The sequence below is a fragment of the Microtus oregoni genome, unplaced genomic scaffold (genome assembly GCF_018167655.1).
Source record: "Microtus oregoni isolate MIOR12 unplaced genomic scaffold, Mior012 000005F_ref0000423, whole genome shotgun sequence".
NCBI classification, from domain to species: Eukaryota; Metazoa; Chordata; class Mammalia; order Rodentia; family Cricetidae; genus Microtus; species Microtus oregoni.
In genome coordinates, this window is record NW_024543064.1 from 39,833,408 (window position 1) to 39,859,073 (window position 25,666).

Here is a 25,666-nt window from a genome sequence, read left to right on the forward strand (position 1 = left end):
AAAGCAAAACTGTTTCCATCATAGGTATTTGAACCATTATTCATGCTTAAAGTATTTCTGTGTGTATAGAAAAAAGAGAAAGAAAATAAGAGATCCCATCCTCTTTGTCTTAGGGTTTCTATTGTGAAGAGACACCAGGGCAGCAGCACTCTTACAAAGGAGACAGTTAACTGGGGCTGTCTTATAATGTTCAGAGGGTCAGTCCATTGTCACTGTGGTGGGACATGGCAGTGTTCAGCAGCCATAGTGCTGGAGAAGGAGCTAAGAGTTCTGCATCTTGATCCACAGGCAGCAGAAGCAACCATGTGCCACTGTAGGCATAGCTTGAGCATAGGAGACCTCAGAGCCTACCTCCTTAGTGACACACTTCCTCCAACAAGGCCACACCTTGTAATGGTGCCACTCTCTATGGGCCAAGCATTCAGTGAGTCTATAGGAGTCATTCCTATTCAAACCACATTACCCAGCCTCCTCCTGCAGGCTTGTAACTGTCACGTAATGCAGAATAGCATCCAATCCAACTTCAAAAGTCACCATACCACTATAATACTATAACAGTCTCAACCCTGTTCAGAAGTCCAAAGTTCAAAGTCTCTTCTGAGATTCATGTAATCTCTTAACTGTGATCCCCTGTAAAATCAAAATAAAAAAGCAGATCACATACTTCCAACATATAATGGCACAGGATATATATTACTATTCTAAAACGTAGGAAAGGGAACATAGTGAGGAAATACTGGACCAAAGCAAGACCAAAAACCGGCTGGGCAAACTTAGAACTCTGCATCTCCATGTCTGCTGTCAAATCATTCTTCAAGTCTCCATTTCCTTTGATCTTTGTTGACTTCAGTACACACCTGGCTTCAGCAGCTTTCCTGCCGAAGTCACAGAGGGACTTCCATAACCCTTCTTTTCTCCTTGACTCTAAAGCCAGAACCACATGTCTAGCTGCTAAGTTCTGCTGCTTGTTGGGGTTTGACCATGGACCCCTTCTTCAATTACATCTTCTCCAACTTTGTGTTTTTGATGCTTTCCTTCCCTGCCTAAGCTTGACTGTCCTGGAACTTGGTCTTTAGACCAGGCTGGCCTTGAACTTAGAGATCTGCTGTTTCTATCTCCTGAGTGCTGGGATTAAAGGCATGTACCCTCACGCCTGGACCTAAACTGGATTAGTTTAGGTCGGTTAATTTCTTTTTACAAATTGGAAGCTCAGCTGGGTGGAGTCTTACTCTGAAGTCACCACTTCTTTTATTCCATTTCTTAATCTGTTTATCTCCTTGAACATAGGATTTAACTATTCCACCTCCTAATGCCTCCTTTCTCCTCAAATCGTACATTTTGTATTTTTCCTTGCACAGCTTCCTCCATTTCATTCCAGATCTGTATAAGAGTGAACACTAATAACTACATAACAGAGTCAATACTAATATGTTTTGAGACTTCCTCTGACAATGGAATTAATCCAGAAACTCTTCAATTTAGCCTCAGGTAAACTTTTCAGACAAGGCTAAAAAGCAGCCATATTCTTTGCCAAAATATCACAAGAACAGTCTCTAGGCAACATACTAAAATTCTTTGAAACCTCTTGAACTAGGCCCCCACAGTTCATATAACCCAAGCACCACTGACTTCCATGCTTCTACTAGGATGGCTCATTAAGCCTCACTTAAAGCAGTCAACTGCTTTTTTAATATACAGTCTCGAAGTTCATATTCCTCTAAACAGAAACATTGCCTGGCCTATCACAGTGGTACCCCAGTTCCTGGTACCAACTTCTGTCTTAGCTAGGGTTTCTATTGCTATGAAGAGACACAATGACAACAGCAAGTCTTTTAAAGGAAAACATTTAATTGTGGCTGTCTTTCAATTTTCAGAGGTTTAATCCATTATCATTATGGTTGAACATGACAGTGTACGGGTAGACAGTGCTGGAGAAGGAGCTGATAGTTCTACATCTTGGTCCTCAGGCAGCAGGAGACTGTGTGCCACAGTAGGCATAGCTTGAGCACATAAGACCTCAAAGCCCACAGTGGCACGTTTCTTCTAACAAGACCACACCTATTCCAACAAGACCACATCTTCTAATAGTACCACTCTCTATGGGCAAAGCATTCAAACACACAAGTCATTGGGGGCCATTCCTTTCAAACCATCACACACTTGGAGAAGATGCTGAAGCTATAGTTTCTGTCTGCGACCTAAAGCAGTATGCATCAAGTACTGAAGGAACATGAAAAGCTAATCATTTGAAAACCTCAGAGAAAAGTCACAAGAGACCATGGAATGAGCCTTAAAAACATCACAAAATGTTGGCATTTGGTAGGTTAGCACAACAGTTTTCTTGATGATAGAACACCATTCCATATGTGAGTTACCAAGAGGAGTTTTGTTCCAGATAACCACAAGAAGCAGAACAAATCCAGGTAGGGGAAAGGATGTGGCAGATAGGGGGAACAATTGGAGATACATGGCTATGAGAAAGAACTTGCAGCAACTGGTAAACCTTGAGCAGTTCAAGTGCAGAAGTTGGTAAGAGCTAAGTCTAGAGAGGGAGGTTAGAGTCTTGGGACTAAGATGTAGTAGAGTGTGACCATCTCTGGAACTTGGACAGTCTTGACAATGAAAGGGGAAGTTGATTATTTTGCCAGGGCAACAGGAATAATCCAGGATTGTTCCAGGTAAACCAGGCCATAAAGTTAACTTACGTAAGGTGAAGAAGAGCCAGTGGCTAGGTATCTTCAAGGAGTGGAAAGATGAAGTGAATCACAGGCAGGAGGCTTGAGTGACTGGAAGGGATTTAGAGGAATGGTCTAATTGCTGGAGTGGATACAGACCCAGAGCATCCTTACTGTTGTCAGAGAAGAGACTTGCATATGTGTAGATGCAACTGGGAGGGTGAGGAGCAGAGAAAAGGTGATGGGGAATGGAGAGGGTGGAGGAGTAATGATTAACAAAAGATGGTTGGAACCCTTTACCCAGAAAACCATCAGTACCATTGAATTGAAACTGTTAAACTGACGATCGGTAGCACAGTGTGCTGCTGTGTGTACTCTCTCATGCACGGAACTTGTTCAGTGGACTCTAACATTTTTAGAGGGTCAAGAATACCACTCTTGGTTCTGCCACTTGATTTCTCAGCCTCTTACAAAGACCTCAGAAGACAGGTTCCATGTTCTGACCTAAGACTCTGATGACAGTGTTGGTTCAGAACGTAAAAAGGCCCAGGAAAGTGAGAGGACTTACTTTCCCTAATATTGAAATACAAAGACTTCTAGAAGACAGTGTAGGGAAATATTTCCTTGACCTTAGGAATGGGAAAGACTACTTGAAGGATCCACAGAAAGTGTAACTATGAAATATAAACTCAGTACATTGTAGGGAAAGAATTAGAGTTAAGAACTGTTCCTTAGAAGAAAGGAGATGCAAAAGTCAGACTACAGATTCTATAGACAATAGAAAGAAAACTATAAATAGAACATGGTCTGCTTCTTGCTCATTGATAACACCGAACCATCACACAAAGGATATTCAAATAACAATAGACATGAAAAGATATTTCATCAGTTACCAAGGAAAAGGAAATTAAAACCACTGTCAGATGTCAGTGGTCACTGCTGAGTGATTTAAAATGTGCTTATGAGCCTGGTGTAGTGGTGGCTGCGTATGCCTCGGAAGGCAGAGGCAGGTGGATCTGTTGAGTTGGAGGCCAGCCTGGTCTACAGAACAAGTTCCATCCAGGACAGGCTCCAAAGCTACAGAGAAACCCTGTCTCAAAAAACAACAACAACAACAACAACAACAACAAAAAGTGCTCCTGAAGTGGGAATATAATCAGCACTACTACTCTTGGAACCCTTGGACGTCTGCAGACCAACATGTGTATACCCCTGATCTAGTAAATCTACCTCCAGGCACTATGCGTAAGAAAAGAGCCACAGGGTCCATAATAGCATTGTCCTAGTGTAAATCTGGAGCTGTATAAATGTCTGTTCACAGTGAAATTGATAAGTTGTGAAGAGCCACGCAGAAGCACAACTATAAAAACAAAAACCGTCAACAACTGTACTACCTGCAACATAAGTGAATTTCAAACATTTTGTGTGAGAGCAGGTTAAAAGATACAGAGTCCATTTGTATAAAACTCAAAACGGATAGAACTTCATAATATTCAAGAACAGTGTTTACCTCACTGCATGTAAGGACGATTTGCTTGCAACATCTGTCATCCACATTGTCTGGCTACAACATCTGTCACCCCAGGGAAGCTCCAGTCAATTGGCCAGTCTGCTCCCCTCCTCCCTCACAGCACTCTGCATCCCTCCCAAAGGCAAGCCCTCCGTGATCTTTTTTTTTTTTTTTTTTTTTTTTTTTTGATATTTCAAGACAGGGTTTCTCCGTAGCTTTTGGTTCCTGTCCTGGAACTAGCTCTTGTAGACCAGGCTGGCCTCGAACTCACAGAGATCCACCTGCCTCTGCCTCCCGAGTGCTGGGATTAAAGGCGTGCCCGGCTCGCCCTCTGTGATCTTGTCTGTAGAGGAGGACTGTCCTTTGGTCTGGGTGCAAGAATAACTGCACTCCCCTGCTACAACCTCCAAATAAATTCTCAACACTAGCCCTTGCCTTTGGGAGGGAGGGCTGTGTAAGAGATTAGGAAAAGTTACACAGGGGAGTTGACCTTATACACAGCCTTTGTGTATGTTACATTTCAAAATAATGTTTTTCAAAGTGAGTGTGTGTAAAGTGCAGATGTCCAATTGGCAATAGCTTTTCACTGTGATTTTCTTCTCAGTGGCCAGACCTCAGTGTCCTCCTCTTTGTGGTCTGTAGTGCCTGTGATTTCCACGGTGACTAAAATGGTCTGTGTTTGTACCCTCTACACTCAGTAGCTTTCTGGACCTACTGAGCTTTTGAAATTCCAGTGTGTTTTTTCTGGTCTGGAGACCAAACCCAGGGCCTTATTGGTGTTAAGCTTTGCCTTCCCGAAGAGCTAAACTTGACTTCACTCATCTCTAAATTTTGCTGAATTTTAAATAAGTTCAATTTAAATGGTCACACAGGACTGTTGGCTACAGCATTGAACAGTGTATATCTAGGGCATTCTCAAGGGAAGTTAAGATTGTTTTTGAACAGATCATATGGAGAGGCCAGAGTGTCAGGTGCAGCATCCTTCTGTACTGAAGGACACTCAGGTAGTGTCTCATCCTGATTGCAGCAGTTACAGGTTCTGAAGCCTTCCGGAAGTGCCGTGGATCCAAAGGAGTGCCCTTTCCCATTTTAGATTAGCAAAGGTTCTTTTGGGGAGAGCTCTCTCGAGTTCAGCTTAGGGACAAAGGTCACTAAGGGGGAACAGGTGACAGCGGCTGTGTGCGCTGCTGAGTTCTGTCTAAAGAGTACTTACTGGCCCTGGGATGCAGCGAGAGGAAGGAGGCATGGATGCAGGGATGGAGGAAAGGTTAAGAGCTGGGCAGTTTTCACAGAGCAGGAGGGCGCTAGAGGGATTTGGGTGGGTTTTGTTTAGAAAATGATGGGGAACTGGACTGGAAAAATGGTTTGAGAAAGAGAGACTGCGTGCTGGTTTTTTGGTGCATGGAAGAAATGTTGAGACTGAACACATACAGGGTTCTCCCTGCTGGGGCAGAATGGTGACAGTAGAAGAGGTTAGCTGAGCCAAACTTGAACAGTCTCGAAGAGCATTAAGAAGTAATGTTGACTTGATTAGTTTATGGAAAGCCAAGGAATATTTTAAAAAGATGTGCCTCCTAAAGTTTACACTTTAGAAACTGCTTCTCTGGCAATAGCGAAGACTGGCTAGTTGGTGTCCAGACTGAAGACAGACTGCGTCAGTGAGCAAGAGATCGGTGAGAACTGCCATCGTATCAGCAGCTGTGAAGACGGTGAACTTAGGATACGCAGTGTAGAGTGTCTTGCCTAGCAGGTGCGAAGCCCTAGTTTCAGTCCCCAGCACTGAAGGAGAACAAAAGCAAAGGTAAAAGTTCCAAATGAGCATAGACAGTTACAGGATGAGGGCCGTTGTGAGCCCTCCTGAGGCCTGTCTTGAGTGATTAGATGATGGACAAACTTAGGTTGAGAAACCCAAAAGAAAAAACAAACAGGCATTTGGAAGTGGGTATTGCAGCTCGGTTGAGTTATAATTTACACACTGAGCCTGGGGATGTAGCTTAATTGGTAGAGTGCTTGTCGAGCTGTGGACTGGATCCCAAACACCAAATCAGCTGGGAATGATGATACATTCCATTAACCCAGTACTCAAAGAGGATGGGCAGGAAGATCGGGAGTTCAGTCTCATCCTTGGCTACATAGAGTTAGATGTCAACTTGGGCTATATGAGACCCGGTATTAAAGAAGGAAAATTCACATCCTGTATAGTATATTGATTTAAAGTATATGGTTAATGTTTTGGGTATATTCTTAGGATTGTTCAACTACCACAATGGTATGGTCAATTTTAGAATGTTTTCATCACTCCATGAAGAAATATAATGCCATCCAGGTGTAGTGGTGTGTACCTATAATTCCAGTGGAAAACTGAGACAAGAATTTCTTGAGCCCAGGAGTTGAGGTCTTCTGGGCAGGATAGCAACACCTCGTCTCCAAAACAACCCTTCCCCCACTCCTGCTTACTAGCATTCAGTCCCTATTCGCCGTACCCTCAGGGAACTACTGAAGTACTTTCCATCTCTGTGTGTTTGTCCATTGTGCCTATTTCCTTGGTGACAAGTGTCTTTGATACTGTTTCCAAGGTTTGTCGAGGTAGAGCTCACTACTGGGTTTTATCTGCTCTTCCGGAGCAGAAAGGTCTTAAAAGCAAGGACCATTGTTTCATGTGCTCCATCTAGCACACACTCCTCTGCCGGGTTATTCAGTGCTGCTGTGTTTGATTTATTAGAAATTCACGGTTAGCCTAGTGAAGTTAACCAGAATGAACTGCTAGTGCCTGATGGTGGTGACCGTGTTCATCGTGCTGGACTAAGAGGTGCCATGCCAGTGGCATCCGGTCTTGGTCCTGCTGTGAGCTTCTGTTGGATCTGGACTAAGTCTGCAGACATTTCCGTATTTGAGAACAGGGACAAAATTTACTCTGAAATAAGTAAACTAAGTAAGGTGTGTAGAACTTAGATGAAGGTGAGGTTTAGCTATATATATCTGGGAAGAAATGAATAAGTATTTGGCTGTACTAATATTTTTGAGATAATAGTCACCCTACTTTTTTCATGTGATGAGGTTGTTATTGGTTTTGTCCCCCCTCCATTCTTTTGAGCCTTCATTTCAAGGTATCTAAGAATGGACTGTGTGAGAGTTATGTGGTGTGATGTGTTCTCTGGCCCCTCTGGGATATACAAGATATTGAGTCCTTGAGACCATTCATTGCCCAGTAGACTTTGATTTTGTATAGCTCCCCCTCCCCCTTTAATTCCGGTTGTCTGATTAGGATGCGTATAGTTGTATATAAAAAAATGTTAAAAGTTTTTGAAACAGCCAACCAGTGTAGCTCCCTGCCCTCTCACTGCCTTCTGAAAGTCGTGTTTTCCGTTAGAAAGCATACACTTGAGTGCCATTTGTCAGAATAAGTGAAATTGTCCTGGTTCCCAGAAGCTCACAGCAGTTTAGTGGGAGGAGGCAGACACAGGAGCGCACAGTAACTCAGTGTGAAAACTGCAGCGCCCACCAAAGCACAGTGGCTGTGGGAGCATCTGGCCACTGGGCAGTGTTTTGGAGCAAATGTCAGCTGGTGTTTCTGCACTAACAAGCGCAATACAGCAGCAGCCTGGTGAAGAGCACCTGCCGTCTTTGCACGGCACAACAACCTGGGGCGGTGTAGGTTTCTGACTCCCATTTTAGAGAGCAATTTAAAGCTCAGAAAGGCGCAGTGGCTCGCTGTTAAACAGATTCCAGATTCAGCGTCTGTGCTTTTCCCCTCCCACTGCATCCATGTCCCTTCTGCAAGGCATGGAAAGTCTCCATGCAGGGTACTACTAAGGTATCCCGCCAGCCCTTCTCCGTTACTTCTTCCTCCTTAAGCAAAACAAGGTTCTCGGATTTCTCTGCTCGTCTAGCCTGCTTCCAGTGTCCTTGTTGCTTCAGGTATTCCAGGGCTGTAGCAGGAGTGAATATTGCTGATGTCATTGTTTGCCTTATTGGGATTTTGCTCTTTGTTTCACAGGGAGCTGTGATTGGTATAGACGATGAGGACGACAGCACCTTCACAATAACTGTTGATCAGAAAACCTTCCACTTCCAGGGTGAGCTGAAAGGGGAGATTCTTTCTCTTCATGGTCCCGCCTGCTTCTTCTCTTCTCTCGTGGGTTGTTTGCTGAATGCCTTGAATGCTTTTGCAACTGATCCTGCATGAACGAGTGCACAGGAACCTTCTGGATGAAGTGGTACTGCAGGTTAGGCAGGGATTTGTATCTGCAGTGGATGCACATTAATTTGAAGCGACTGTGGATCTGGCCGCAATTGGAGATTAAAAATTTAAAGGATAAAAATCAGTGAGAAGCAAGAGTAATGGGCTGCTGCTGCTGCTGGCTTGTGCTTACAGAAGGTTGCTGATCTTCTTTCTCGAGGAGTGTGCTTCTGCTTCTGCATGAAGAGTCTAAAGACTGAATGTGAAGGCTGCAGTGTTTGTCCTTGTGAAGCTCAAAATGTAAATTCAATTGAAGCTAGAGGCAGCCTTTGCCTGAAAGGTTTTACTCTGCTTCAAGAACTCCACGTTTGCATATTTCCATCTGCATTTCTGTGTCTTGTCTGCCAGCCATCATTCCTCTGCTATTATCCTTTCTGTAGTTAATAACTCCAATGCCATCTGCCACTGCTATGTTTCGGCATTGCATGCTATGGCTCACCGGTAGAAAGGGTAAGGTACTGTGTGATCATTCCCATTTCATCTTGCTTTGGAAGCGCTCCATCAGTTAAGCTGATCTTAGCGATCTGGTCCTATGACCCTGTTGTCTGTTAGGAGTACCTGTTAATTTGGTGCTTTTTTTTTTTATTGTTTTGCCTATCCAGAACAATCTCTGTTTTAGGTTTAAAGCAACCCAGGAAACTTAGAGATGAGACTGTTTGGAGATGTTAGTACTTTGTCTGAACCTGTAGGTGATTATTACTGTTACGGTTGCCAGGTACATCGAGGCAAATGAATACTAAGTACAGTTACAGCTTAGAAATGTTTGGTTATGAGGTCTGCTGGTGACCGTAAGTGTCAGGCAAAGGTGTTTAGGCCACTGCTGTCCCACACTAGGACAGCATGCTGTAGTTTCCTTTAAGAGATTGACTCATAGAAGTGGAAAATGCTGCCTGTGCATAGTAAAGACAGGCCAGTGTGCGCCAGTGACATTTCTAATATGTCGTCATGCTTATCCTTAAAATACTAACTGTGCTTTAGAATATTATTTGTTTAGAACTGCTTAAATAATAGTGCTCCCCTGGAAATTTCCACTCTGTTTAACTTCATGAAACCTTTTCATCACCAAGCAGCCCTGATTCTCAGGTTACATATGCAATGCTGTTTATAAGCCAAAGCAGGTTAACTGTGCCTCTTTACTCTAATGGAGTTGAGGACTTCACTGCAGTTCTAGGAGCTGCTGGCTGCAGGGGCTGCAGCACAGATTCTGCAGCTCCTGAGGAGGCCCCTCCGGGCCAGAGCACCTTTGTTTGCCTGGTGGAAAGAGCCTTGGATCTCTGAGCAAAGGCGCCTCTGCCTTACCTTTAATTATTTATGTTAAACTGATCTCCTTAGCATTTTTGTATTTATGTGGCTTGCTGATAAAACAAGACATTGTTTAAATGATAAAGATAAATAAGAATTTAAAAAATGAACCCTGAGTTTCCAGCCTGCCAGATTGTTTGTTTTCTACTGTAGCATTTATGGGAGTGTTAAGCAGTGTGAGCTTGTGAAAAGAAGACTGTGCATTGGTTTAGGTGATTAGGAAAATTACTTCACACTTAGTGAAGATCTACAGATTTGATAGAAAACCTCTCAATGTCTGATAGAGCTTAAATTTTATGGTATTCTTCTTGACCTTAAATTGCTGATGAGAATTGAAAGAAAATTCAGGTTGATACATTATCATAACATGTCGAGTGTTGTCTTTTTCCTGTGTCAAGCTAGAACTCTGGGTCTACAGAGTGAGTTTCAGGCTGCCTGGGTTACAGAGTGAGACCCTGTTGCCAAAAAAGAAATAAAAAAGAATCTTATTGTCATGAAAGACTGTTAGGACATTTTGATCAGAGAGTGATATGATGAGATTCATAATTTACAGGGTTGCTCCAGCCACTGTGTTGAGAATAAGGTGCAGAGGAGCACAGACCCAGGAAGCCATTTAGGAGGCTGTTGTAGACAAGAAGAGAGAAAGAGATGGTTTCCGTACTGTACCAGTGGGGGTGGGGAGGTCAAATTGTGTGTGTGCTTAATCAACTTTAGTGGAGTATAATTAACATGTAATAAATTTATGCACGAGGGGCTGATGAGATGATGGCTCAGTGCAGCTCTTGCTGCAAAAGCTTGATGACTTTGATCCCTGGGGCCCAGCTAAAGGTGGGAAGAGAGGACCAACTCCATAAAACTGTTCTCTGGTCTCCTCACACATGCTGTGGCATGCCTGAACTCCCTCCATCGTATGTGCATTCAGATTCATATGTACGCTGAAACATACAATAACGACAACAGCAAATGACAACTTTCAAAAAGACCTTCAGATAAAAACATTTTAAAATCTATGTCTCAGGTCGGGCAGTGATGGCGTACGCCTATAATTCCAGTACTTGGGAGGTAGAGGCAGGGGGATCTCTGAGTTTGAGTCCAGCCTGGTGTAGCGAATTCCAGGACAGGCTCCAAAAAGCTACAGAGAAACCCTGTCTTGAAAAACCAAAATAATAATAATAATAATAACAATAATAAATAAAAATATGTCTCATATAATTCAGTAGGCTTTGGTCAGCTTATTTGTAGATAGCTGCCTCCACGATATGGAACATTTTTATCACTCCAAGAGATTTCTTCCCTTTCAAAGCCCCCCCCCCCCCCCCAGCCCTGGGCCAGGCAACCACTGATCTGCTTTCTGTCAGTAGAGGTGTGCATACCCATTGGGGAGCTTCACAGAAATGTGATCGTGTCATGTGGATTTTCTTCTGCCTTACTTTATTAGCTCAGAACAGTGTTTTCAAGTTGTTGTATAACTTAGTTACTTTTATGTTGCTAAGTTCTAGTTCATGTTTTATTTTATTTTTCAAACAGGGTTTCTCTGTATAACAGCCCTGGTGGTCCTAGAACTTGTTCTGCAGATCAGGCTGGCCTCAGACTCGCAGAGATTGGCCTGCCTCTGCCTCTTAGTGTTGGGATTAAAGGTGTGCACCACCACTGACTGGACAATGATATTTTATTTATTTTGAAGGTTGAGTTGTAGATGATGGACAGGTTCAGGTTGACACTGAGAGTTTTGATTGAGGTAAAAAGAACAGCGTTGCCAACTGAAGAGGATGATTCCAAGAAGAACTAGTTTGGAAGAAAGGAGAATTCGTCGAAGATGTTGAATGTGTAGTTTGGATATGGAATTCAGGGGAAATTTTCTGGTTAGAAAAATAAATCTGGGTACTCATTGGCACAGACAGTGTTTATGGCCGTGGGAATTTGGGAATAGGAGTAGAAAGAAAAAAGTCTGAGCACCAAGGTGTAGGCACTTGAAGATATACTTTAGAGACCCCAAGATGAGGGAGAATCAGCTGGAGAGCGGTGACAAAGGAACAAAAACAAGTGAAGCCTGGAGAGGCGCTTTCTCGGAGGGAGAGAGGTCAGCAACTGTGCCAGACGCTGCTGATGAACAAGGGAAGTGGGCAGTAGGGAGTGATGTCATAATGGAGTTTATCAGGAGGGGTTCTTGAAAACCTTGAGGAGAGCCACCATAAACCAGGACAGAGTGCTTTCAGATTCAGCTGAGCTGATAGCAGGAACAGAAGGGATTTTGAGCCATGAGAGTCTTGGGGAGATTTTAATTAAGGAAAAAAGGAACAGTAATAGTGTTTCTGTGTTGACAACAGTGATTTCCATGGAAAGGAGGAACTGATGATGCCAGAGAGAAAAGGGCCGGGGTGCAGGAGTGGGGAGGTGTTGACTAGCAATTTGGGGTCTGCATGTCTGATGACCAGAGTTCAATTCCTGGAACCTACATGATGGGAGAAGAGAACAGACTGCCCAAAATTGCCTTCTGACTTCTGCATGTGTGCAGTGGCACACATAGACACATATATACACACACACCATACACATACAACATGAAATAAAATGTAGCAATAATAATCCAGACTAGCAATGTAGAGGGGAAGCTGCTGTACCTGGTCCAGACAGTTAAGATGTTTGGTAAGGCTTGCCGAACGTTGACAGGTTCTCTACTTCTTTTCAAGAGAGGTCAGTTTTTCTTAATGGGAAATGAGTGTGTAATAGTTCCAGATTTTTAAATGTTTTTAAAAATGTCAAACTGCACCTTTGTGAGCTAAATAAAGCCTTTGGATTTTAAATCTATAGTTAAGAACATTGGCAGAAATATCTATTGTCTGTCTAGGAGATCACAGCAAGCAAAGAGGATGGAATGCCAGTAGACTAGGAAGAGCAATAAAAGAAGTTAGAATGGAGGCATGTGCATGCACATGTGTATGTTTACGTGTACATGTGTGTGTGTGTGTGTGTGCACGCATGCTTGGGCATGTGCAAATGCCTGTGCTTACGTGTGGAAGCCAGGTCTACATCAGGTGTCTTCCTCTATCACTCTCTGCCTTATTTTTTGAGCCAAGGTCTCTCACTTGCTGCTTACCAATGGGCTAATCTGGTGGCCAGGTCAGCAAGCCCTGGGCAACTGCCTAGCTCAGCTTCTAGAGTGCTGGGTTCTGGGAACACATGACTTTTCAGGTGAGGGTTGTGGATCTGAACTCAGGTCTTTGTGCTTGTGTGGCAGGTGCTTACCTCATTGAGGCATCTTCCCAGCCCAGAACCTAATCATCTGAAAGTACTGTTTTTATAGATCAAAAGTTGTAACTTTTTTTTTGGTCTTCATCTTGAGACAAGGTCTTATGCAACCTAGCCTGGCTTCAAAATGAGACTGAGAATGACCCTGAATGACTTATCTGTCTGCCTTAGCTTCCCAGGTACTGGGATTGCAAGGGTGAGCTACTATGCCTGGCTTATGAAGTTGTATCTTTGATGATTTAATGTCTGTAATGATTTATAGCATTATGGATATAGGGATAATAGCAAATATTTATTGAGTGTTTATTTTATGTGAGATATTATTTTGGGGTTCTACCTTTATTAAATCATGCAGCTCACTTTACAAAGTAAGTACTAGTGCCATCTTTATAGATAAGGAAGCTGGGACCACCCAGCTGATATAAAGCAAAATTGAAAACTGAACATAGTACTTAGTACCTTATCTTTTGAGACAGGTTCTCATAAATTCTTGACTAGCCTAGAACTTGATCTATGGCCAGTGAGGATGATTCTTCTGCCTCTACATCCTGAGATCTGGGATTGCAGAGTGTATTACCTTGTCTGGTTTATGAGCTACTGAGGATCAAACCAAGGCCTTCATGCATACCGGGCAAGCTCTCTTGAGAGGGATTGTTAAAGACATAAGTCACTTAGCTATCATGATCTATCATTTTATCAAGAAAGAATTAATGTAAAAAAGGAGTACCTTCAAATAACAATGCAGTTGAATGCAAGGGTAAAATACCATGCCCTTAATGTCCCTGTGTTCCGTTACAGTGCTACAGTGGCAGCAACTATCGGGTTGCTACTAAGTAACTGATATGAACCAGATACTGTTCAGTGGACAGTGGACACCTCTGTATATAGTTGCTAAACCCGTAATCACAGATAGCTTTGTTTCTAGAGTTGGACAAACTGAGTTTTAGGACGCGCAAGTAGTAGAGCCAGGATTTGTTCTCAGATCCATCTAGGTCAGTGGTTCTAAAGTGTGTTTGTAGATAGAGCTTCAGCACTGCGTGGGAATGTGCCCTTATGAGCCAAAAGCTATGGAATGGGTCCTCCACAGCGCCTATAATACCTTTGAAAGCCTGAGCTCCAGAGACTGGAATGGCAGTTGCTCTAGGACCATCCTTAACGTATAGATGAGTGAGATGCAGAGCCAAGTGACTTAGCCTTGATCATAGATTGCCCTTAATATGATTAATCTAATTTGTATCAAAGGGTGTCTCGCCTTCGGCAAGCCTGGTATATAAACATTTTTTTTCATTTTTAAAAAAATGAAAAACCGTAAAACTGGGCACAATGACAGGAGGGTCATAAGTTTGAAGTCAGTCTAGGTTACATAGTGAGGACCTATCTCAAAAAAGCAGGGCGTGCCGGGCGGTGGTGGCGCAAGCCTTTAATCCCAGCACTTGGGAGGCAGAGGCAGGTAGATCTCTGTGAGTTCGAGACCAGCCTGGTCTACAAGAGCTAGTTCCAGGACAGGCTCCAAAACCACAGAGAAACCCTGTCTCGAAAAACCAAAAAAAAAAAAAAAAAAAGCAGGGCGGTGTGGGGGGGTGTTTATTGACAACATCTTCTAAACAGTACAAACTATAAATAGTATAAGTTACATATTTTAGAGTAACACAAGTTTCCTAAGATAAAATACAGCACTTTAAAGCAAAGCATCAAAAAGAAGCCCAGAGTAGAACTCCATAAGTCTCAGTGGAAGCAGTTGTCTGCAGTTGATATGATAACCAACATTTTCAGCTCAGCCCTCTTAAAGCTGGATTAGTTATTAAAATGCAGGATTATTATGCAACGTAGTGGTTTAAAAAGTCATGTTGCCGGGCGGTGGTGGCGCACGCCTTTAATCCCAGCACTCGGGAGGCAGAGGCAGGCGGATCTCTGTGAGTTCGAGACCAGCCTGGTCTACAAGCGCTAGTTCCAGGACAGGCTCCAAAACCACAGAGAAACCTGACTCGAAAAACCAAAAAAAAAAAAAAAAGAAAAAAAAGTCATATTGTTCAAGTATATCAGTGCATCGATGCCTCTAGTACACGAATATTAGCCAGCTTATTACACACCTACACAGTCTGTTGTTTGGACTAGACAGTAAGTCGTTTGACTAAAGCATCGTGATAGGTTTAGGTGACTCCTGCTTGGGGAGCAGGTACTTCAGCATTATCCCTGGTAAACATGGCAGTGTCTTCTATTGACTTGAAATATTTCCTCTGTAGTTAAATGTTTCTGATTTCTATGTGATAACCTCCCGAAACAAAAAGTGACACTTCATATAAGAGAAATAAATCAACTGTAATTAAATCTGTAATTAGCTGTTATAATTTCAGTGGTGCTCAGGATGTTTATGTAGGCTGGATTCGTGTGTTGGGAGTTTGTTGTATAACTGTAGGAGGATTAGATCTCACTAATGTTCCTATGTTTTTCTTAATTTGCTTTCTGTTCGTGATCCTCCCTAAATATTTGCAACTATAATCTTCCCGAGTCTAATTATGGACTCTGGTATTGTGAGTAGTTAGATGTCTCCAATCCAGTATTACTTTTGTTAGCAATTTTACAATTTATCCCACCACTCATTTATCTTAATTGCTAATGTAATATTTCAGTGTGACAAGCTGGGAGAGTAATATAAAGACATTGCTAATTATCACTCCGGTCCTACTGCCTGATGGTGAGAATGATCAGGGTCACCTCCCTGACCCTCTGGTCCAGTGTATGTGTAAGAACAAGTCATCCTGTGACTGTTAGTAACTTCTATGTAGCGGTGACCAGACACCTGATGGAAATAACTCAAAGGGAGGAGTTCTTATTTCAGCTCATGGTTTCAAATGCATTAGTGCATCGTGCAGTGAAGGGCACGGCAGAGCAATGCATGAGCCAGAGTTTGTTTGGGTTACTTTAGGAGCGTGGCAACTAAAGGACAACTGCATCAGGGAAAGCCCAACCCTGGCATGGGTGGTGACTCTGGTGAGCTGCATCTGGAGAGTTCCCAAGCAATTGTTATTGGGTATATAATCTTGGGAGGGACCTTGTGGTTCTTAGTAAGCAATCTTTTTAGTTTGGGGCACATCGCTTGGTGTGAAGAGTGAGTATAGATACATAATGAAAGGAACTTTTCTACTTTTTACAATGCTTAGGCACTTGTGGAGAATACTAGTGTTCAGTTTACTTCATCCACTCTTTTTGTTGTTGTTGTTTCATTTGTTTTCCAAGACAGGGGTTCTGTTCTCTACGTAGCCCTGGCTGTCCTGGAACTTGCTCTGTAGACCAGACTAGTCTCAAGTCAGAGATCTGCCTGCCTCTGCTTACCCAGTGCTGGGATTAAGGGTGTGAGCCACTATTGCCCACTTCATCGACTTATTTTTAAAAATTGATCTGTTTTTGTGAAATCAACAAGTACCTGAGTATGTTGTAACACAAGGAACTAGGTTATCTTCTCAGTGTAAAGAGGGGCGAACAGTGAAATTCGTAGATTTAGAAGCTCAATTTCAAATCCTCGTTCCAGCAGCAACTTCTTGGTTGCACACTTTCTCATACTTTTCATATTATGGGTTAAATTAGTTAAAACTTTGGCAATTCTGACAATGCCTGGATTACACTGATCCTGCTTTAACTTTCAGATTGCTTGGTTCTGCCAGCGTTTCCTCTCAGCCCTTTTATTAACATCCAGGGTGTGAACGTGCATTTTCATGACTGCGACCCTTCCTAATACACTCCACATGTGTAGTAATAAGGGCGGCGGCGGAGCTGCGTCCCCAACACCCCGGCCGCCTGCCCAGCTAGCTTATGCCCCGAAATAATTACACGGACACTGTATTCTTTTAAACACTGCTTGGCCCTTTAGCCCTAGCCCTTACTGGCTAATTCTTTTATCCCGATCAACCCATCTCTAATAATCGGTGAGCACCGGTCTTACCGGGAAAGGTTCAGCATGTCTAACCTGGCGGCTTGCTTCATGGCGTGTGTCTGCCCAGGAGCCGGGAGCATGGCGTCTCTCTCAGGCGTCTGCTCCCAGGAGGAGAGCAGAGCTGTGGAGTCTGACCTCACTTCCTCTTCCTCCCAGCATTTTGATCTGTTTACTCCACCTACCTATGTCCTAACCAATAAAATGGGCCAGGGCAGTTCCTTTATTAGCCAATGACCTTCCCCCATCACACATGTAACATAAGTTTATCATATGAACTGAAATTATATTGTATGTTTGTCTTTTGTATGTGTGTGTCAGGCTCTCATGTATCCCAGGCTGGCCTGAAATGTGCTATCTAAGGATGGTTCTGAACTCAGAATTTCTTTCATGTCCTAGTGTGAATTGGAGTGTACACCACCATACCTGGTTTGTGCAGTGCTGGGGATCAAACCCCATAGCTCTGTGCATGGTAGGCAAGTCTGCCAGCTAGCTACATCCTCAATCTACATCTTCTTAAAATCAAGTTAAGAGGACCTTAAGACAACTTACTGACATCTAGGAAGGGCTGAGATTTCAATGAATTATAAAAAGCTCTGTCTTGCTGGGCTGCTGGCTGCAATGAGGCCATCTTCAGGTGACTCCGTGTTAGAGGAGTCGGGTGTTATATAAAAGGTCGTTGATCTGAGTGCATGCCATGGGTGGTGTAAGGCTGAGGGCAGGGATGTGATGAGTGGTTTTTGTTTTGCGTTTTGTCTTTGTAGAAGACGACTGGAGATTTTTTTCCTAGAGAAGGAGGTTAGAATGCACAGTAGAAGTGAGCCTCTGGCGAGTAAAACAGGACTGGTGGGGAAGCAGCCACTGAGGGTCAGCTGAACGTTATGCTGGGCACGATAACCCTTGGCGGGATGGGACCACACTGTTGAGGAAGATGGTTTTATCCTTACCATATGGGCAAGATCTTGAGGCTCATATGAATTTTTACTCATAGTCACAATAGCAGGGCCTAGATTTATATTCACATCTCTCATTGTACAGTGTTGCTCACTCACGCTGTACTCTCTGGGACTCCTGTCACGCTGATTTGCTTATCATACTGTAGCCTCTGTACCTGCTTTGCTGCTGTCGCCTCTTTCTAAACCAGTGCTTCATGGTAGCAGGTGGGTTTGTGTCTGCACTCAGTGTGTATCCAAGCAGGGACTCATCACTGTGCTGGGCCCACTGAGGCAAGGTTAACTGGGACACTGGTCGGAAGAGATGGCAGTGAATCACATCACAGGTCACCAGCTGTTAGGGAGACTTAGGAGCTGGCCACAGAAAGCATGGGACTGTTCCCTGAATGGAGTTACTGATGAGGGGGTCGGGCGTTGACCTTGTTCCCTCTTATTTCAGTCTGTTCATAATCCACAGTTCTCTACTTACACCAGCAGAGGGAGCAGTTCAAAGTTTTTGAGGGAAAGAAGCCAACATGTCTGTCTTCTCTTAGTTACTTGTGTTATTCAGAAACACAAGTGTTTCTCATAGTGGTTTTTCTATGAGAACTCAGTGTGGAACATGAGGTGTTTGGCACTGGTTTAAGCATAGTGATTTGGCAAGAATATAAATCCTGTGTTGTGATGAGTGCTGAATTAATGACATTTTTTTCTGTGTCTAGGTTTTCTTTTATAGGGCAGGGTTGAAGCTTGTGATATGTACAGGGTTCTATACAGTCTTGGTCTGGAAGTGTAGTCTTTCTGAAGGAAAGGCAAAGATATTGTGTTAAAGCTTAGCACTAAATATAGCAGAGAGAGGAAGTGGCTTGCTGCTCTTTGCCCTGAGCAGAATTCCCTGGAGAAACTGGAGCCAGAGTGAAACCCTCTGAAGGAATTTTATACATGCTAATGCAGAATGTCTTCCCAATACTCGGCTCCAAAGAAACACGTGCACATTTCTCCTTTTATATGCTGCTCTACCCGCAGTGTGTAAAGGATAATGTCTATTTTCTCTAAGCATTTTATTTAAAGAAGCAAACATAAATTATTATGATTTTTTTCATAGGATTCTATTACTTTGTTAGGTCTCATCTATTTGATCTTGTTTACTTCAAAAGCAAACAAAAGAATTACTAGATAATTCTCTTTTCACATATTTTGCTTGCTGAATTTGACTTATTTATCTTTATTTATTGGTGTGCCTCCCTCTGTAGCCTGGCTGACCTGGAACTCTGACTCAGCTTCCCAGGTGCTGGACTTACAGGCCTGAGCTACCACACCCTGCTCTTTCCTGATCTTTCTTTATGATTTAAATAGGCTTTGATTTTCCTCTTTAGTTTCGTTTCATTTATTAATCCAAGTAAAGTGACCCTATAACGTTTTCCTTTCTTTCTAAAATTCTGTATTTCTCCTAGTGAGCTGACACTTTGCTTGAATTCTTAAATTTACCTTCTCCGTCCCACTCTCCCTTCTCGACTCCAGAATGAATTAAAGATATAGTCTCATTTTTGTTTTTTCTCTAAGAGGGATTTTTTTTTCTAATAACATGTGTTTGAGTACTTTTGTTCATAAATTCAGTAAAACTTTTATAATTTTCTGAAAGATAAGACCTGCTATATGGCTTTGGATCGCTTGGTACTTGTTATGTATTCCAAGCTGGCCTTGAATTCACAGACATCCTCCTGCATCAGCCTCCAGAGGCTAGGATTGCAGGCATGTACCATTAGCTTAGCACTTCTGGGGCTGGAGAGATGGCTCGGGAAGTAAAGTGCCTGCCACACAAGCATGAGGGCCTGAGTGTGGATTTCAAGAACCCACACAAAGTGAGGCTTTTCAAACCTTTGGAGCCCCCTCGTTTCTCATCTTGTATATTCTTTTGTCGTGTTTGTGTAAGGTCTTGCTCGGCTGGCCTCTTGTGACACACACTCCTGAGTGCCAAGACTGTGCCATGGACCAGCACCTCCATCTCCCCACCGAGCCAAGCTGAAGCCTGCTCCTGCTTTGCATCTGCACCTCCTTGTGCCCCTGTGTGACTTTGTCCACAGGGTGCTCCTTCTGGCTCCTAAGCCTGTCATGTGGCTCAGGCCCTTATCATCTCCTTCACACTTTCTGCTGCTCCATTAGCCGCCCACTCCCCTTCCCTAGTTTCTGCACAGCCAAAACACCTTCCTGTTTAATGCCTGTGAGAACTCTCTAAAGCCGCAGCCTTCCTAAATGTTCCTACATCCCCATGTCGGAAAAAGGACTTTACAAAGTCTTGCTTTTTTAAAGTTACGGAATAGTGTCTGACTGACACTTTGACTCCTTCACAAAACCCTGAAGTTAATGCAGTGTAGAAAGCTGTAGAAGCTGAAAGTAGTAGTATATATATTTGCATAGCAATTTGTCAAGGATTTTCATTGAGTAGGAATAATTTGGCTGACAAGCATGTGATCGGTGAATGAATTGAAAAGAACTCATGGTTTTCATTGTCCTTGACTGAATGAACACATAGTTGCCTGACACAATGCTAACTCTGTCTTGGAGATTCACAATATTGCTTCAGATAATCAAAACAGAAGTTGTGGAGGAGAGACACATTTGCAAATATTTGCGTGCATTTTGACAGTTTGGAGACTTCAGCTATAACTATTAATAATCTTCAAAGGAGCCAATTATAGAAAATTTAATAACATATCAAGCAAAAGTGATTTCTTAGAAACCCTAACTTGCATATGCCTTTAATCCCAACACTCGGGAGGCACAGGCATATGGATCTCAGATTTCGAGACCAGCCTGATCTACAGAGTGAGTTCTAGGACAGCCAGAGCCACATAGTAAGACTTTGCCTCAAAAAATAAAAGAGAGACAGAGAGAGAGAGAGAGAGAGGAAGGAAACTCTAACTTAACTTCTGATGACAAACAGGAAATGAAGCACTATCCCCAGCAATATGATTAGTGGGCCATCAATTTTTATTCAGCAAATATCTTGTTGAATAGTCATTTCCATGGTGAGATTCTAACTGGCTGGGATATGTCGAGAAGTAAAGACTGACTCCTGCTTTGTTTGTTTTTGAGACAGGGTATCTCTTTGTAGCTCTGTAGACCAGCTGGCCTCAAACTCAAGAGATTTGTCTGCCTCTGCCTCCCAAGTGCTGGGATTAAAGGTGCGCACCACCCCCATCCTCCAGAAAGACCCCTGCTTTTGTGGATCTTAATATTCCAGGGACAGGAAAGATGGGCAATTAAATAATAGCCTGAACCAGCATGTGTGTTAAAGGCATAAGGACACTAAAGAAACAGTAGGGGCAAGGTAGTGGGACGGGGGGTGCTGGATTAGGGGGCAGTCTTCTGTAAAGACTTGTGATGGTTAGTGTTAATTGCCAGTTTGGCAGACTGTAGAAGAGAGTCCCGGGAGATGCTTGTGGGAGGGTTAGCTTGATTCCTTTCACTGGTGTGGAAAGACCTATCTTAAAAGTGGGCAGAACCATTCCCTGGACTTGGGGTCCTGGATTGAATAAGATAGAGGAAGAGAACCGAGCTGCAGCATGCTTCATTTCTTTCTGCTCGTGAAAAGATGTGACGAGCTGCTTTGAGCTCCTGTTGCCCTGGCTTCCCTCTTGTATCTTGTCTCCTGAGCAAAACTAAAACCTTCCTCCCATAAGTTTTTTTTTTTTTATCAAAGCATTTTATCACAGCATCAGGGAAAAACAAACAAAAACAAAGAACAGAGATAAGGCTGGTCAGGAGACTTCATTGAGAAAGGCATCATTCTAGAAGACAAATGACCATTTGTTCTATTAGTTGCTAAGAAAATGATAGTGTTAGAGAATTAAGAAAATGTGGACCAGATTGAAGTCCAGAACCCAAGGAAAACATAGCTGACCTAGGGAAGTGGGGGTAGGGTGGGGTCATAAGCCTGGACCATTCTATCTGCTTTGATTGAAAGGTATACAAGGAAGAGATACATATATCTGCTCTCCCCTCTAACTTCTATAGTAAGCAGCTAATTAAAACCATAATTCTGAAAGTTTCTAACTATCAAAATATTGGTTTAGATTTGGTCATGAGATCATTCTCTTTCCATATCACCTTACTGCCTTCTAAAAATAGCTTCTCTGGGGCTGGAGAGATGGCTCAGTGGTTAAGAGCAGTGCCTGTTCTTCCAAAGGTTCTGAGTTCAATTCCCAGCAACCACAAGGTGGCTCACAACCATCTGTAATGGGGTCTGGTGCCCTCTTCTGGCCTGAAGGCATACACACAGACAGAATATTGTATACATAATAAATAAATAAATAAATAAATAAATAAATATTTTAAAAAAAGCTTCTCCTGGGGGTATGGCTCAGTGGGTGAGCTTTGGCACAGCATGCTATTCTGAGAACCTGGACTGACCACTGCACAAACAGAACAAAACATTTTGAGTATTCCATATGTCAGTTGCATTTTGAGCCACCAAATTATATAAGTGAAATGGTTGTGTTTAGCATCTATCCTTCCATCCATTCATCTATCCGTCCATCCATCCATCCATCATGTAGTGAGCAAAAGTGGTTTGCTAGGTGCTTGCAATACAGCAACACATTCAGTTGAGCAAATTCTGCTTTCTGGGTACTTAGAATTCAGTGGAGGAAGTAATAAGTAATCCAGTAAGGTATTACATGTATGCCAGCACCTCTCAGACTTTTTTATTTGAGTATCCTTGTGTGCCTTCTAAAATTATATGTCTCTAGAAAAATTGTAGTCACATGTGTATACCAACATTTTCGACTTTAAAAATTAAAACTGATTTTAAACATATTTACTCACAGTATCATAAGAGCCAGCCATAATTATACACTGCTATAAACCTAGCACTCAAGGCTGAGGCTTTAAGTTCAAGGCCAATCTGGGCAACATAGTTGAGTTTTAGGGGGAAACTATCTGAAATAAACAATTCACAAACAATACAAAAAATCTCATGATATCAGTAAACCCATTTCATTAATAGACATAACAAAATAACCACCCTAGATGGGTGGCTCAGAGGTCAAGAGTATAAAATTGCTCTTGCAGAGAATCAGAATTTGGTTCCCAGCACCCATTTTATAATTGGCAACAAACTGTAAAATCTTCCTGGAATACAGGCTGTTTTTATTCATTTTGAGGGAAATACCTGCCAGATACCCCGGTGTGAATAAGATAGTTTTTCAGTTTGAGTTTTGTTGTTTGTTTGAGACAGGGTCTCCCTGTGCAGCCCAAACTGGTTTGAACTCACTATGTAGCCCAGGCTGGTTCGGGACTCACTGTGTAACCAAGGCTGGCTTTGAACTCCTGCTTCTCAGCCTCAGACGGGGTACTATCATCCTCAGAATAGATGAGACACTTAAGGCACAGAGGGCATAAGGAATGTGAAGGTCCAGTTGAAGAAGGGCAAAGCCAGGAATCAGACCAGAGTTTGGACCCAGGCGCCAGCCCTCTTGGTTTTTACCCCATAGAGCAGAAGAGAGAATGGTAAGCAGTGGTTTTGTGGGACATTAAAATGGCTGACAGTAACTTTTGTCAAACAGTTGATTTAATAGTTTATGAATTCTATTTTTTTTTAATTTTTTTTTTTTTATTTTTCGAGACAGGGTTTCTCCGTAGCTTTTGGTTCCTGTCCTGGAACTAGCTCTTGTAGACCAGGCTGGCCTCGAACTCACAGAGATCCGCCTGCCTCTGCCTCCCGAGTGCTGGGATTAAAGGCGTGCGCCACCACCGCCCGGCTTTTTTTTTAATTTTTCATTAATTTTTTATTTTATGTGTGTTTCTGTGTGGATTCATTAGTGTCTGCACACATGGTCAGAAGACAACTTGTAGGAGCCAATTGACAGAATAACCCAAACCATTTCCCTAATCATCCTCACTACCTGTCTTAGCCACCTATCTTTTAGGCTGACTCGGAAATGTCAGTTAAATCATAGATCTAACTAAGCACCATTGCTCTTATAAAAATCATCGTCATTATGATCAGCAAGCAAGTTGCCCAGTGAGGAGTGGGATCCTTTCACGTGGTAATCATATCATGCCAAATACAGCAGGAACACGGCATTGACAAGCAGGAGGAAGCGAAGGGCATTCTGGAAACGATCCTTCCGGGGCTTCACCTCTCCAGGATATGCCCAGGAAGCTTTGCTGTCCACTGGACTGTATTCCTCCTCTGACATGGCCACCGGCACCCTGCCGTCTTTATGCAGGGATTATTGGACACGGGGCCTTTGTGGGAAACACTATCAACTGATCCACACTTTTAGCTTCATATTTTCTCCTTTCTTTTTCTTTTTGAAACTCAAGAACAGTTTTATTGGAGTTTGAGAGAAAAGCCCCAGAGGGTAGGCAAGCAAGCAGCTGCCAGGAATGAGCTATGAGATTAGGAGTGAGAGTTAGATGGCAAAGCAGGCAGGCTCAGCAGTGGAGTGTTTGAGCAGCTGCATGGGGAGGAAGAGCTCCTCAGAGAGGGTGCGCATGCCCAGACTTCAGTCATACATAGAAAGTGGGCAGGCTTAGCAGTGAGGGTTGGTAAGTAACTGCCTATGTTTTCATTACTAACCATTTCATATGACTTCATATTTGGAACAGACTCTCTGACAAGACTTCTCTCTTCAGCAAGTTCTCTGTTGTTCTGTACTCTGCATTTGTACAAAAGTTTTGGAATCAGCTTAGCAAAATTAAAAATTTTCTATTTTAATTAGCATTCTATTTACTCTAGAAATTGAATTAAAATTGAGCATTATAGAATGGGAGTTCTTTATGAATGTTATGTTTGCATTTATTTATGTTATATTTGTTTTATTATCATAGAGTTTATTTTTTTTTTTTAAATATTTATTTATTTATTATGTATACAATATTCTGTCTGTGTGTATGTCTGCAGGCCAGAAGAGGGCACCAGACCTCATTACAGATGGTTGTGAGCCACCATGTGGGTGCTGGGAATTGAACTCAGGACCTTTGGAAGAGCAGGCAATACTCTTAACCACTGAGCCATCTCTCCAGCCCCTCATAGAGTTTATTTTAAAATGTAAAAGTTATATTTAAAAATCCCAATCTTGGTTTGCTGGGATGTTTCAGTGGGTAAAGGCCTTTGCCACTAAGCCTGATGAACATGACCTAAGTTTGATCTGGGATCCACATGCTAGAAGGAGAGAAGCTACTTCTGCAAGTTGTCTTCTAACCTCCACCCAGACACACACTACAAATATGTAAATGCCTAAAAACAAATTTAAAAATTACCTCAACCTTATAGTATTAAGAACCTTCTGAGTTCTTTATTTCCTGTAAATGAAAAATTCCCACATATGTGTGTAACAGGAAGGGCAGGCTGCTTGTCATCCCAGCCACCCGGCTATCTTAACCCCCGAAATAATCACACAGAAATTGTATTAATTAAAGCACTGCTTGGCCTTTAGCTCTGGCCTCCTATTAGCTAACTCTCACATCTTGATTTAACCCATTTCTATTAAATCTGTGTTCACCACGAGGTTGTGGCTTATTGGGAAAGATTTAGCATGTCTGACCTGGCGTCTCCATGGCGGATCTCTCTCTGACTCTGTTTTTTTCCTCCCAGAATTCAGTTCTGTCTCCCCCCTACCTAAGTTTTGCCCTATCACCAGGCCCAGAGCAGTTTTTTTTTTTTTTTTTTTTTTTTTTTTTGGTTTTTCGAGACAGGGTTTCTCTGTGGCTTTGGAGCCTGTCCTGGAACTAGCTCTGTAGGTAGAACAGGCTGGTCTCGAACTCACAGAGATCTGCCTGCCTCTGCCTCCCGAGTGCTGGGATTAAAGGCGTGCGCCACCA

General features: G+C 42.8%; 1 protein-coding gene across 7 annotated transcripts in view; it reads left to right on the plus strand.

Annotated features, from left to right (window-relative positions):
* The window catches only part of Osbpl9 (oxysterol binding protein like 9), a 137,461-nt gene that overhangs the window by 37,992 nt on the left and 73,803 nt on the right, over positions 1 to 25,666 (plus strand). For all 7 annotated transcript variants that reach the window (XM_041651694.1, XM_041651695.1, XM_041651696.1 and 4 more), the window contains exon 3: positions 8,183 to 8,261. In XM_041651694.1, the coding sequence (XP_041507628.1) occupies positions 8,183 to 8,261 (79 nt within the window). The remainder of the gene's footprint in view (positions 1 to 8,182; positions 8,262 to 25,666) is intronic.